Here is a 12,251-nt window from a genome sequence, read left to right on the forward strand (position 1 = left end):
CGGGCGTGATCGGGAAGGCCAACTCCTTGCACGCGCAAACCACCCGCGCGGCCATGGTGGTCCGCACCAACATGCTGATGCAGGTCCTCCAGGTCATGATGCTCTTGGGCGAGGTTCTGTCGGCGGTGTTCTGCGAGGTTATGCAGAAACAACTCGGGGACCCTCTCGCTCACAATCTGAAGCACCACCCGAGGCCGCGGCCATCAGGGAGTCGGTGCTGGACGAAGATTTTCGACGGACAACGTGGACAGGATTTCGTGCGCTAACGAACGAACGACGGACGGGAAACACCGACTAAATGGAAGAAAGCGGGACGATAGACTGTGTGCCAAGAGTGGACTGCTGGGACAGGGGAGAAACCCTAGGCCTGCTCAATGGCTTCGAAATCGGATCGGAGGACGACAAGATCGGTTGCTGCCCGCGCGCAATTTCATGGCCATTGCTGCCGAAGGATTGTTTCTCCAACGTAGAAAATTTGGAGGAGAAATCGCGTTTGATTGAGTTGATTTTGTGAGTGCATGGGGTTTGGGCGCCATGCATACGCCTCCGTCTTTACTGCACCTGTGCCAGCGCGTTTTGGCCAATTTTCTGAATTCTGGTACGTGTTATGGATTGTGGTGTTTTGCATTCCTGCAGAGGGAGACGGTACGAGAGCTCTATGCCGTGATTGAAATATTCTGAATCGGTTTGATAGGATTTTGCTGGCTTTGATTGCTAATGTGCTTGTGTGCTAGCATTGCAGATTTGGATTACTGGAAGGTCTTTAAGGATTTACCACCGGATGTTATCAATGGCATTCTACTTCATCTTCCACCTATTACACTATATGCTCTCAACAGAGAATTTCTACTGTATTCAAGGCGAGACGAGTAGACTCACGTTGTGTACTGCCATATTGTTTGTGCGGATGTTCCAAGGATGCGCAATTCGTGTGGGATAGTAGTTCGTCATGAGTCATGGTGGTAGGCTTTGACTGAGTACGTTGATCTGGAAATTGAATGGACTTCATTGTTTGCTTTTAGATTTTGAATTGCGACTTCAAGAAGTTTTCGGTTTTTGTATGCCGTGGGTTGATATTAGTATGTTTGTGTTGTGACAGAGAATGGAGGGATAGCGAACTTGCATGCACTGCTGAGTTATCATCTGAGATTGGCAGGGAACATACGGAGATTGTTGGAGAGGAGGGAAGTAGCGATTCTAGTTCAAACAGGAGTGCACGGTTGTGCAGAAGGAAAAGGGGTCATAATGGGTCTTCTAGACCGCTGGATTTTTCAGCTCTGAAACTGGGCATGTCTGCAGCTTGGAAATCCCTGTACATTAAGCGTTGGCCTACATGTGCTGATCGTTATCATGGAGCAGTAGATTGGCAACAGCTCTATTGGGAAACACACTTGCAGTGGTCAGTCTCACAAATCAATGTGCTTATTGTTGGTAAATTCGCTTTACTGATATAGGCAACCTGGATGATGTTACTTGTTGTTCAATCAGAACCTCTATGAAGAAATTAATTTCATCGTACCTCTTACTGGTAATCGTAGCTTGTTAATTGACATATCGTTTCTGGTTGAACGTCCGCAGTTGTTTGAATGCAGCGTCTGAAGAACCGTCAATTTCTACTCTGGACTGTCAAATTGGCGACATCGTGATGCCAAGTAATCTGTTTGTAACTTATATGTTCTTCTTTGAATCATTTCTTGCTTTTAAAATGATGCAAGACACACTACGAAGGATGCTAACCTCGCTTTTAACGCATTCTCTGTTACATGACATAAACTCATGCCACTCCATCTTCACCTTTGCAATCAAGGATTCCTTCGAATATCTTTCTTGTGAAATGTTTATTATTCTTATTTTCATTGTTTTGTTGTTGTAGATGACGTGCTGAAGAATTTGAATAGTGAGATTATTGGAAATGAAGAGTCCACTTTCTCCACATTGCGTGCAAACTGTGTCTATTTTGGTTGCTTTGTCAGGTAGCTCTCTTAACATAACATCCAGTCAAATTAATCATTGTTCGGATCTCTCTCTCTCGTTATATATATATATATATATATATATATATATATATATATATATATAACATTAAACTGAAAGAATTAATAGAATTTTTACGGACATGTATCGATCCTTTTGACGGCTATCTGTCAGGCTTTGACACTTCTTTTGTATCATGCAGAAAACTGCGGCTTTACAGCATACTGTGTTCTCCCAAGCTTGTGGTAAGTGGCAACGTGTAGCAGAATTTTCGGGATGCTGCTGATTTCATTTGCGCGTAATATGAAGTAGTATCTTTAGTCTGACAAATTTTGCTGCTTCAACAGCATATAGTTTGCTTATGAAATCCTGAAACTAATGGGCGTTTTAGTTTATTCTTAGTTTTTGTACTAATTTCAAGGCGTTTGAAGCTTTATGCAAGTTCTTGTAGCTGGAAATTTAGATATATTATATCGTGAAGCGTTGGGATTTTGGTTTACCTATGAAGCTTGAGTTGTAGCAATGCAATAAAATTTTCATACTACAGTTGATTATGGCTCACTGATTGTCTGTGCGTTCTTAGATACTTCTCAAACATGCTCGTCTACATTCGGTCACATTTTGCAACGTTCGAATTAAATCAGAGGTTAGTTATTACCTCGTATGATAGATTTTCTGGGGTGTTCAATTTCAAATCTTACTGCATTCGTTCCAATTTCGTGATCTATGCGGTCTTTACAACACCTGTGCATCAACACATGGACTATTACGGCAGCTTTGGTTGGTTGCAGGTCATGAAATTGTATTTGATACACATTGTACATGATTAATGTATAAATTTCGAAGGTGAGCTGTTGATAGCTGAATTATTTTTGTTGCCAGCTCACAGGCATCTGTCAGCTGTTGACTGCCAACGCATCAACATTGCGTTCCGTCGAATTTTATCGTTCAAAGTTTTCTGGTGAAACTTTAAATAAGATTGGCAAAGCCATGTGTCCTACAGGCACTCGACATTATATTCAGCACTTCGCATTGATTTCTTCAAGAGTATTTGATCAAGCTAACCTTTTTGCAGTTAATTCATCGACTGATTTTCTTCAGTTTCTAACTGCTGCGAGGCAAGATCTCATTGCTCCTCGTAACTCATTCGAATTAGATTGAAAAGTTGACTTTTAGTTGATGAAATTCTTGTGTGGAACTAATTCGCGTGTATTTTCACAGATCTCTTCGGTCGTTAATCCTCTGTGATAACTCCTTAGAGCAAGAGAATGTTGTTCTTATATTGAAAGTCATATTGCAACATGCAAAAAATATTTGCAGTGTACAGCTGGTAGACAATGAGGTATGAGTTTCAACAACCCGGTCCTGCAATGCGCCTGTATACCCTTGGAATTTGATTTCTTGTACATGTGATATAGCGGTTTCCTGGCCATGAAGAATTGCACGTTGTAATATGGATTCGATGGTTACGTTTCTTCGCCATGTGCATGGAAACAGATGTTTCTCACATATTTTCTACTGACTCTGGGAGCTGGTATGTTAAACTAATATTCAGAATCTTCCTATCTATGTAGCATGTGCGAATTATAATAAAAGATCAGCAATGCTTCATAGTTCAACTTCAATAATTTTTTATATTCATAATTTTTTAAAAACATATGTATTATTCTATATTCCCCCCTTCATACATTTATCATTTTTTCTGTTTTCGTTTGTAGCTTGGAGAAGCGTTCACAAGATCATTTTCAAGCTGTATGACTGCCAACAAGTTAGCTCAATCAGAAACAACGCGTGTGTTCAAGCGGCTCAGTGCGCTTGATTTAAGGTTAGCTTGGTTCTTTTTGAACACCATGCGTTGTCTGGTAAATATGTAATAAATCTATGTTTATTACCTTGGGTAGTATACGTGTAGGGCTTGTGTTACAACCTGAAATGCTGAGAAAGTAAGTGCGGCGTTGTTGATATATGGCGCTTGGATTCACCTTCAGGTCTAATATTTTGGATAGTGAAGCAATTGGAAGCTTGACAAAGTGTTTGACTAAAATGCCATCATTACAGCAACTTGATGTGAGTGACAATCCTTTGGAGGATGCTGGTATCAGGTACAAACAGTAGATCTCTGTTTAACATCACCGAAGTGATTCGTTTGATGAGCTAAGCCTGCAGATAATCGATTGATTTGTTTGACTGAGATGTATTGAAGGTAGGCTTTAATGCTCGAAGTGTGATAAACCTCAATTTCAATGTTTATGCAGACTTTTAGTACCATACATCAGCAATTCTCTTACCGCGCTCAAAGAGTTATCTTTAGCATCTTGTCAAATGACTGCCACCAGTGCAATAGTCATGCTTAATGCGTTGTCCAACTCTCAGACAACACTTCGACGATTATCACTTGCTGGGAACTCTCTTGGAAGGTAGGTCAGTATGGTTTGAAGGCTGCTTCAAAGCAAAATTTAATTTTTCCGAAGTTTTTCTAGGTGTCAAAATTGAATCGCGGGTGCTCACTAAAACTATGCTGCCTAGCTCAACTTAAAAATACAAGTTTTGCGATGCCTTCTTGCAGTACGGTAGTACAAAGTCTCGCACAATTTCTTCGCAAATGCCCATTGGAGAATTTGGATGTCAGTGACATAGATTTGGGTCCAACGGGATGCTCTGATGTACTTAAGGAGACGTTGATAACCAATGGAACGCTTCTTCACATTGATATCAGGTGAGTCTTTTTAGACTTTGTTCTGTTTTTGTCTTTTATGGAGCACCCACGAGTCAAAGTCGAGTGCTTTCTGCCTGCGTTTTAGTTTGAACATTCTGAGACCGTCAAGCTCAATTTTTGTAATGTCAAGCAAGTGTTATACCAATCTAGTTTTTGTAGTTTCGTAATTGCTATGAATTGGAACATATTTCAACATGCTCGTTTGTAATTTTTAGACAATGCGTTACATTGTTTAATGCGAGTGCAGCTTTTAAACCTTCAAGCTTTATTCATGTTACTAGTTTTTTTCGTGCCTTGTACAGCAAAAATCGTATCTGTGGGCTTGGAGCTGTCATGTTGGCTTCCATTATATCTGCTGGAACGAGCAGGTTGACAAGCATTAATGCAAGTGCAAACTTACTTTCGTCAGAATCTATTCAGCATATTGCAAAAAATATACAAAACTCAAAAACATATGTAGAATCTACAGGTAAATCAATTTGTTTTCTCTTTTTGTCAGCGTTTTATCTGCTACTTTCAAGATTTATCAACTTTTAAATTATATAAGTACTGATCGTGTAGGCACATTTAAAAAAATGAACCTATCATGTACATCATTTGCACATAGTGTTCGGGTTCTCACAGGACATATGTGTTGCGCTGAACAGGCCGAAGTATATCCCTCGACCTACGAAACAATCCTGGAAGCTTTCTATGCAAACTAGCAGGTCTACATGGCAGGGTTGGAGCATGCACAGTTCTACTCTCCGATTCTTCTTGCGAAACACACTCTGTGCTTCACGATGATGATCCCTGACCTGATCTGATGCAATAAAACAGTAAGTGCGAAAAGAAAGGATTACATGTGACAAAAGACCGTGTATCCTAGCATAGCCACTGTCCATGTATAAATTAATGATTTGTTCCCCTCATGTCGGTATGTTTGCAGGTGACGACAACACCACCAGTTTCCTCAATAGGACCTACAGACGAACGGCATTAGGACTATTCGCAACAACGAAGGTCGTATTCCCACATCAAGTGTCCGATCCTAACTCCAATGCGGAGATACGGTCTCCTCCCCAATCATCGATGTATTGTTCAACCAAAAACTCAACAACCTCTAGCTTGAACATACATTCTAAAATTCTCTAGAAGATAGAGTATCACATTCTTTTAGCCCAGCATCGTTCATGTAAACCTTCGATTTGAATATCAATGGAATACTGCATAGGCTCAAAAATACGATTCTATCCAAAACCCACCTATATTTATTATCCAATACAAATCCAGTTCTCACAACACTGCCAAGCACCCAATTAGATACCACTAACAGTTCAACTCTCTAAATCAACTACTTTTCAACCTGAATTGTACGAAAAGCAAACTACACTGGATGTTCCAAACATGCATATCAAAATCCGCCGACCAGAACCTTCGACCCAGTACCAAACAGAAAACACGTGCACGCTCCCATCCAATTCACACCTGTAAAAATCGAACATGGATAATCTCCGAAACCATGTCCTGCACAACCAGCATACCCAATATTGTACCTTAGAATTCGTTCAAAACTTATCTTAAAGACTTTTCTGGATTTTACAAACTTTAAGAAGATATATTAGAAAACACTGTAGATGATTATTATTATTATTATTATTTTAATGTTTATTATATTTATTACAATTAAGATATAAAATGACATATTTTAGACTTCATATTTAAAAAAATGATCTGGTCTATTTTTGTCATTTACTTACTTTATAGTATCTTCAAAGGCCAAGCCTTCTTAAAACAAGAATTACAACAAGCAGAAGACCATTACAAGGTATTTGTACTCTTGTCTTTTAAAGTAAGGTTTTAGGTTTAAAAATTCTCTTAGGCTAGCAAGTTGTGGTTGGATTTGGTGAAGGAATTGAAAGGGAAAAGAATCAAACAGAATTCTAAATTATTAGATAGATGGACAATTATCTACATAATATATCTCTATATAATATATATAAGCAATGTGCATATATTTTATATATTTTATATGTTATATATATTAATAGAACCTTGAATTACTATATCTTCAAAAATAATTTAAATTTAATATATTTAACATATTTAACATATTTTTTGAATCTATTTTTATGTATATATACATATATACATACACACACAATTTTTGTGTCAATTCATAGAAATTGGTTTGTTGATTGGTTATACAAAACAATATATATAAAACAATACCCTCATTTAATAAGATGTTAAAATTCTACAAAAGTGTAGATTTTTAAATCTAGAAATCATGACTTACAAAAATATATATCACTAAGACACTAAGAAAATTCAGTAATTTTTTTATAAATAGAAATCACATTATTGTTTTACAACGTTATTTTTCTGTGGCTCAAAAATATATGATATATACATTTTACAAAAAAATATTATACATTGTAGTAGATTTTAAAAAATACATAAATAAATAAACAATAACATAAAAAATGGATTATGAAATGATAGTATGAAGATTATTGTCATTAAAAGAAATCATTTCATCTATACATCACAATTTTTATTCCACAAGGGAAAGATAATATATGTATATAATTGTTTTCAACCATAACTATCAATAAAATAAAATTGTACAATTTGAGTTTTTAGAATGTGTTTGTTTTTAATCTGATCTCATGCACAAACTTATATAGCTTCACAAACTATACAAATCACCACATCAAATGCCAAATTATAAACTCTTCTTCACATCAACTTATACTCGGTCAACACAACCACATCAAAATTGACAAGCACACCTCAGACGCCCTCTATCGCATACAATAAACCTTTGGCCTTGCCCTAAACCTTCAACCACAGATGCAATATATTAAGGAAAGACAAGTTTTCATGCGCATCGGCCAAGTAGAGCTGTTATCACCGTATCGCCTTAAATCATGTCGAGGTCTTACGGTGGAATCCTCCAACACTTGCACTTAGGCTGCGGTCTGCTCAACTCACAACATTAGAACACCACCTCTCTCCCCGGATCAGAGCTGCTCTACACGACACCCTCTGCTAAATAACAAAACCTCCACAAGCGACTGATGTACAGGTACTAGTCGCACAAGCCTTGGTATGAAATCATAGCACGAAAAGTACAGCTTGCGTAGAAGTAATAGAGCACCGAGCATGTGGTGAGGGCGAGGAAAGCCCACCTGGGCATTTGGTGAGGGCGACCAGAGCAAACAGCCCTAGCCCGCGAGTGCTTGGGATTCGGTCACGTTGAAGATGAAATCGGTGTTGATTGGTGGCCTTACCACATCCATAGACAGATGAAAACTTTGCTCAAGAGCATTCTCCAGTAGTGTCGGCTGCTTGCAAGACAATGCACTTGTGAGATGTGAGCTGATGTTTGAACAGTTTTGTATCAATATCATCACGCCACAGATCAAAACGTAATAATAGAATTGAGATAGGTTTCTAACTCAAAAAGCCGGATGCAGCAAGTGTGATGCTTGTGCCAAAATCGAAGGATGAGTTGGTGGCATCAGAGCTTGGTGCTGATGGCAAGAAACTGCGTGTCTTGCTTGCTTGCAAGGTTGGTGAATCCCCTTGCAAACCAGTTTGCATGCCTCCTAAAGGACAAAGCCATTTTGCTTCTTTAATTGTGATTTAGTGCTTTTGCAGGCAAGGAGCCTCATGAAACCTCACTTGTGCATCATATGACTGCCAAAGGTGAGAGCTGTTTCAGTGAGACCTAATGCAATTTTGGTTTGTTGAATGATGTTTCAAATGACCTTTCATCTTTTGATTTGCTGAGTCTAGGCATGGAAACAAGCTTCAAAGTAAAAATCTGCACAGCTCCATGTGTGGAGCCATAACATCCCTTTCTGTCCATAAGGCACTAAGAAAAATCAATCGGTCATGTTGGAAGGCAAGAGCTTCAACATACATTTTCCATATCTGGAAAAGACAAAATGACACATTCTGTAAGTCCAATGCTGTCAATGTGAAAGTCAATATGCAAATCAAACAAAATAATGCAAAAGTACAAAATCACAATTCTATCTAAAACCAACATTTATTTCATCATCCAACATAATATCCAATTCTTACAACTCTACCAAGTACCCATTTGCTACCAAATACACATCACTACTACAATTCATACATTTCAATACTTGCATTAGAACAACCAACATCTCTGGACATTCCAAACACATATGGTGATGTTGGCCAATTAGGAGACCTTCAATCCAGTGGACAACATTAATACCAAGAAATTCACAATTGTCTATGAATTCCAACTTCCAATGTTGGATGATCTTCAAAACTATATTCAACACAACCATTGCTCAATTTCCAAGTATTTTTTTATACACTTCTATTATCCTTTGTGTATTGCTTATAATGCATTTGATTGCATATAGATTAAAGAATGTGGCATTGGTGTAAGTTGAGTCCACTTTTTGGCTTTAAAAAAGAATGTAGTCTATACAATTGTACACTATCACTAAAAACCTCCATGTCTATAGCTATGGCAAATGATTTTAGGATTGCTTCAAGTAACACCATATTCTATGTATTGTTGTCATTGCAACTGGCTTAGCTTTGAACATTCTCCATGGCACCTTTCAACAATTTTGTCTAAATCTGATCTATTTTTTTCATTCAAATGAATCCATGTAGTAGTAGAAGAAATAACCATTGCTCTACAAAGCTCTCCAATCACTTGAATCCAATGGCCAACTATAACCATATAATATGAATAACAATTATATCAAGAACTTTTAGATAATAGCTAATCCAATCCCTTACACTACTTTTCCATCCACCACTTGTCTCCAAATCCTTAGCCATGAGTTCGATCAACACAATTGTAAAAACACCTCAAATACACTAATCCACCCTTGGATGCATTTCAATAGAGGAACTACTAATCTCTCTTATGACATGGCATGAAATATCTTCTTGATTTCTTCACTTAAAGATATATTTTTCAACTTTGATAGCAACTATATTCTTAGCTCTTTGAATACCAACTTGAAGAGTAGATATGACCTTTAATTATGAATCTTTTTATATAGGACTAACTGGCCCTTCTTATTATATGCCCTTTGCACAAGTGCCACCATCTAATTCAACTACTGCTTTACTTCCACTTAGAGTAATAGAATTTGATTGATGACAAACTAAATGTATTATTATAAATATTTGATAGTACATATGGTCTAAACCAACATTTAGAAAATTTTCTTAAAATACTACATTGATTATCTAAGTTACTATTATAGATCAAAATCTAATCACCTTTTTAAATTGACTTAGATTTTAATTGATATTATTTATCAAAACAAGTCTTATTTTATAACCTTTCTCTTTTCAATATTTCTAATGTTATTTGCACATCTTTTAGTCTTTGTTCAAGTTGTTAAAAACTATTGACTAAAAGTTCTTCTCTTCTTAATCCATCAAACTATGGTAGCATATTCCACGTTGATACTTTCTTTTCAATTGGCATAATAGGTATTTGACCTTTTATGAGTTTAATAGATATATATTCCATTAATAAACTATGAATTGTTTGATCAATCTATAATAAAAATAACAAAAGTCAAGGCCATTCTTTCACCCTCTTGTTATAAGCTTTAATTAATGTTTTTATAATTAGTAGATGATCATATTTATTTTTTGTATTTTCTTTTAGATTATAATCAATAGTCAATAATAACTAGATTCCAAACCTTTTCAATAAATCACAAGTTTCTTTTAAATCTAATTCTCCACAATCTGCAATAATATTTTTTATACATCTATAGTAACAAATAATATCTTTAAATAAAAATCTTAAAATTCTTTTAATAGAATTTATTTTTAATGCTCCACCTCCTACTTGGTTCAATAAATCCTAGCAAGCTAAGATAGAATACATTATTAATTATAATCCAATTGGTATAATAAATAAATCAATAATCTATTTTAAATGAATAGCCAAAAGATATGTTAGATGTAAACCATCTTTATGTCATATATTAAAATATGTTTGACAAGTTATACATGATTCTACAAATAAAAAGACATCTTGATATAAATTTTTTACCAATATTATTCTTTAAGTTGAACAAAGGTAATTCAATTCTTCTTATGTCATATCTATAAATTATCATGAAAGTCTTTTAGTAATTAATATTGCTCTTTTTTATTGCCTATTACTTTTTGTAGCATCTCAATTCCTTTCTTTAGTCTCTTCTATAGAAATTCTTCTTAATACAAATATATATATATATATATATATATATATATATATATTTAATTTTTAAAAATATTTCTATAGATCAATTTATTTTCTTAGTTAAAGTATTTAATTAATAATTAATATCTGATAATTATCTTTTATAAATATCTTTAAAAAAATTATCTTCTTTATTAAGATATAAAATTAAATAGAATTTTGTTCCAAAATCATTAATATCTTCAATCATCTTTTTTTCTTTAATGTATCTAATCTAAAATAGTATATCTATAATTAAATTATATTTTTTTTATCAATATGCCTAAATTCTAGATTTAATGACTTGATATAGATGATTCATATTAGTATTGCAATATCTTATTCTTACTAAAGGATATAAAGCTAGAAAAAAAAAAAAAAAAAAAAAAAGATTTTAGATTAGAGAAAGTATTGCAAGTATATTATTAATCATATAAAATTTTGTAAAAAGTATTTTACTTGACTTAAAGAAGTTCATCTTATACTATTTAGGAAAAAATCTACATTTGAGATAAAAGAGATTATGATTGTTAAAAATTTATGTAGATTTTATAGAAAAAAACTAAATTTAAGAAAAATCGATGTAATTAAAAGTATGAAAAAAAGATATATAAATTTTAAAAAATATATAAATAAGAGGTATTTTTTCAGAATATTTTTTTGAATACCTTATTTATTCTATATATCATATATATAATTGAGTTAGTAGCATTTTGTAAAAGATTATATATTTTAAATAATTCAGATACTCTTATCATTATTAATAAATTTCTATTTTTATATATAATTTTAAATTTATTATAGCCTAAATATAAATCATCTATTCATTAAATTTTTCTTTTGACAAACAATATAGTAAATTCATCTAATAAAAATCTTATACTTACCTTTTTCATGGTTTTGTATTCATTGATTGCATATTTTAGATAAATAGTAGTGATCTATTTTCTTTAGATACTATAAACCAAGGACTAGAATATAAAGCTAAAAAAGGCTCTAAAATCTACATTTGCATCTTTTCTTTCAATGAGCCTATCAATTTAGGTAAGTGTGCTCTTAATATTGAAATTGGCATCAAGTTCTAAGAAATAATGGATATCATGAAGATAACTATAGAAGCTATAATATTAAGATCTACATATTATATCTCAAGAGATTCAAAGACAAATATATATATATATATATATATATATATATATTTTGCAAGCATTTCTTTATAATATTGAATTTCTTTTGGTATCAAAGAACCATCAAATCAATCTTTAATTCTTTTAACGTCTTTTTGATAGAATGATATGTAATACTCTTTGGATCTTTTAAATTCTTCTTTCT

General features: G+C 34.3%; 1 protein-coding gene across 2 annotated transcripts; it reads left to right on the plus strand.

Annotated features, from left to right (window-relative positions):
* The first annotated feature begins 408 nt into the window (after positions 1-408).
* Positions 409-5,929, plus strand: LOC112284660 (uncharacterized). Of its 2 annotated transcripts, none has more exons than XM_024524668.3 (16): positions 409-598; positions 743-860; positions 1,100-1,399; positions 1,579-1,652; positions 1,874-1,973; positions 2,177-2,219; positions 2,558-2,620; positions 2,857-3,092; positions 3,196-3,316; positions 3,693-3,799; positions 3,963-4,076; positions 4,230-4,391; positions 4,541-4,690; positions 4,993-5,159; positions 5,338-5,508; positions 5,619-5,929. In XM_024524668.3, the coding sequence occupies exons 1-15, from the start codon at positions 535-537 to the stop codon at positions 5,484-5,486; spliced, it is 1,968 nt and encodes a 655-aa protein (XP_024380436.1). In that variant the 5' UTR covers positions 409-534; the 3' UTR covers positions 5,487-5,508; positions 5,619-5,929. The 2 variants fall into 2 exon arrangements, with proteins under 2 accessions (XP_024380436.1, XP_090108245.1); XM_090252119.1 differs by having other exon boundaries at positions 430-598; positions 743-977.
* The last annotated feature ends 6,322 nt before the right edge of the window (positions 5,930-12,251 follow it).

This window comes from Physcomitrium patens, chromosome 7 (assembly GCF_059467195.1).
Source record: "Physcomitrium patens ecotype Gransden chromosome 7, ASM5946719v1, whole genome shotgun sequence".
Taxonomy (NCBI): Eukaryota; Viridiplantae; Streptophyta; class Bryopsida; order Funariales; family Funariaceae; genus Physcomitrium; species Physcomitrium patens.

Coding starts and splice junctions, on each gene's coding strand:
- LOC112284660 (XM_024524668.3), top strand. CDS start 535: ATGCATACGCCTCCGTCTTTACTGCACCTGTGCCAGCGCGTTTTGGCC. Junction 3,317..3,692: donor TACAGCTGGTAGACAATGAG/GTATGAGTTTCA, acceptor TTTCGTTTGTAG/CTTGGAGAAGCGTTCACAAG. Junction 3,800..3,962: donor CTCAGTGCGCTTGATTTAAG/GTTAGCTTGGTT, acceptor ATTCACCTTCAG/GTCTAATATTTTGGATAGTG.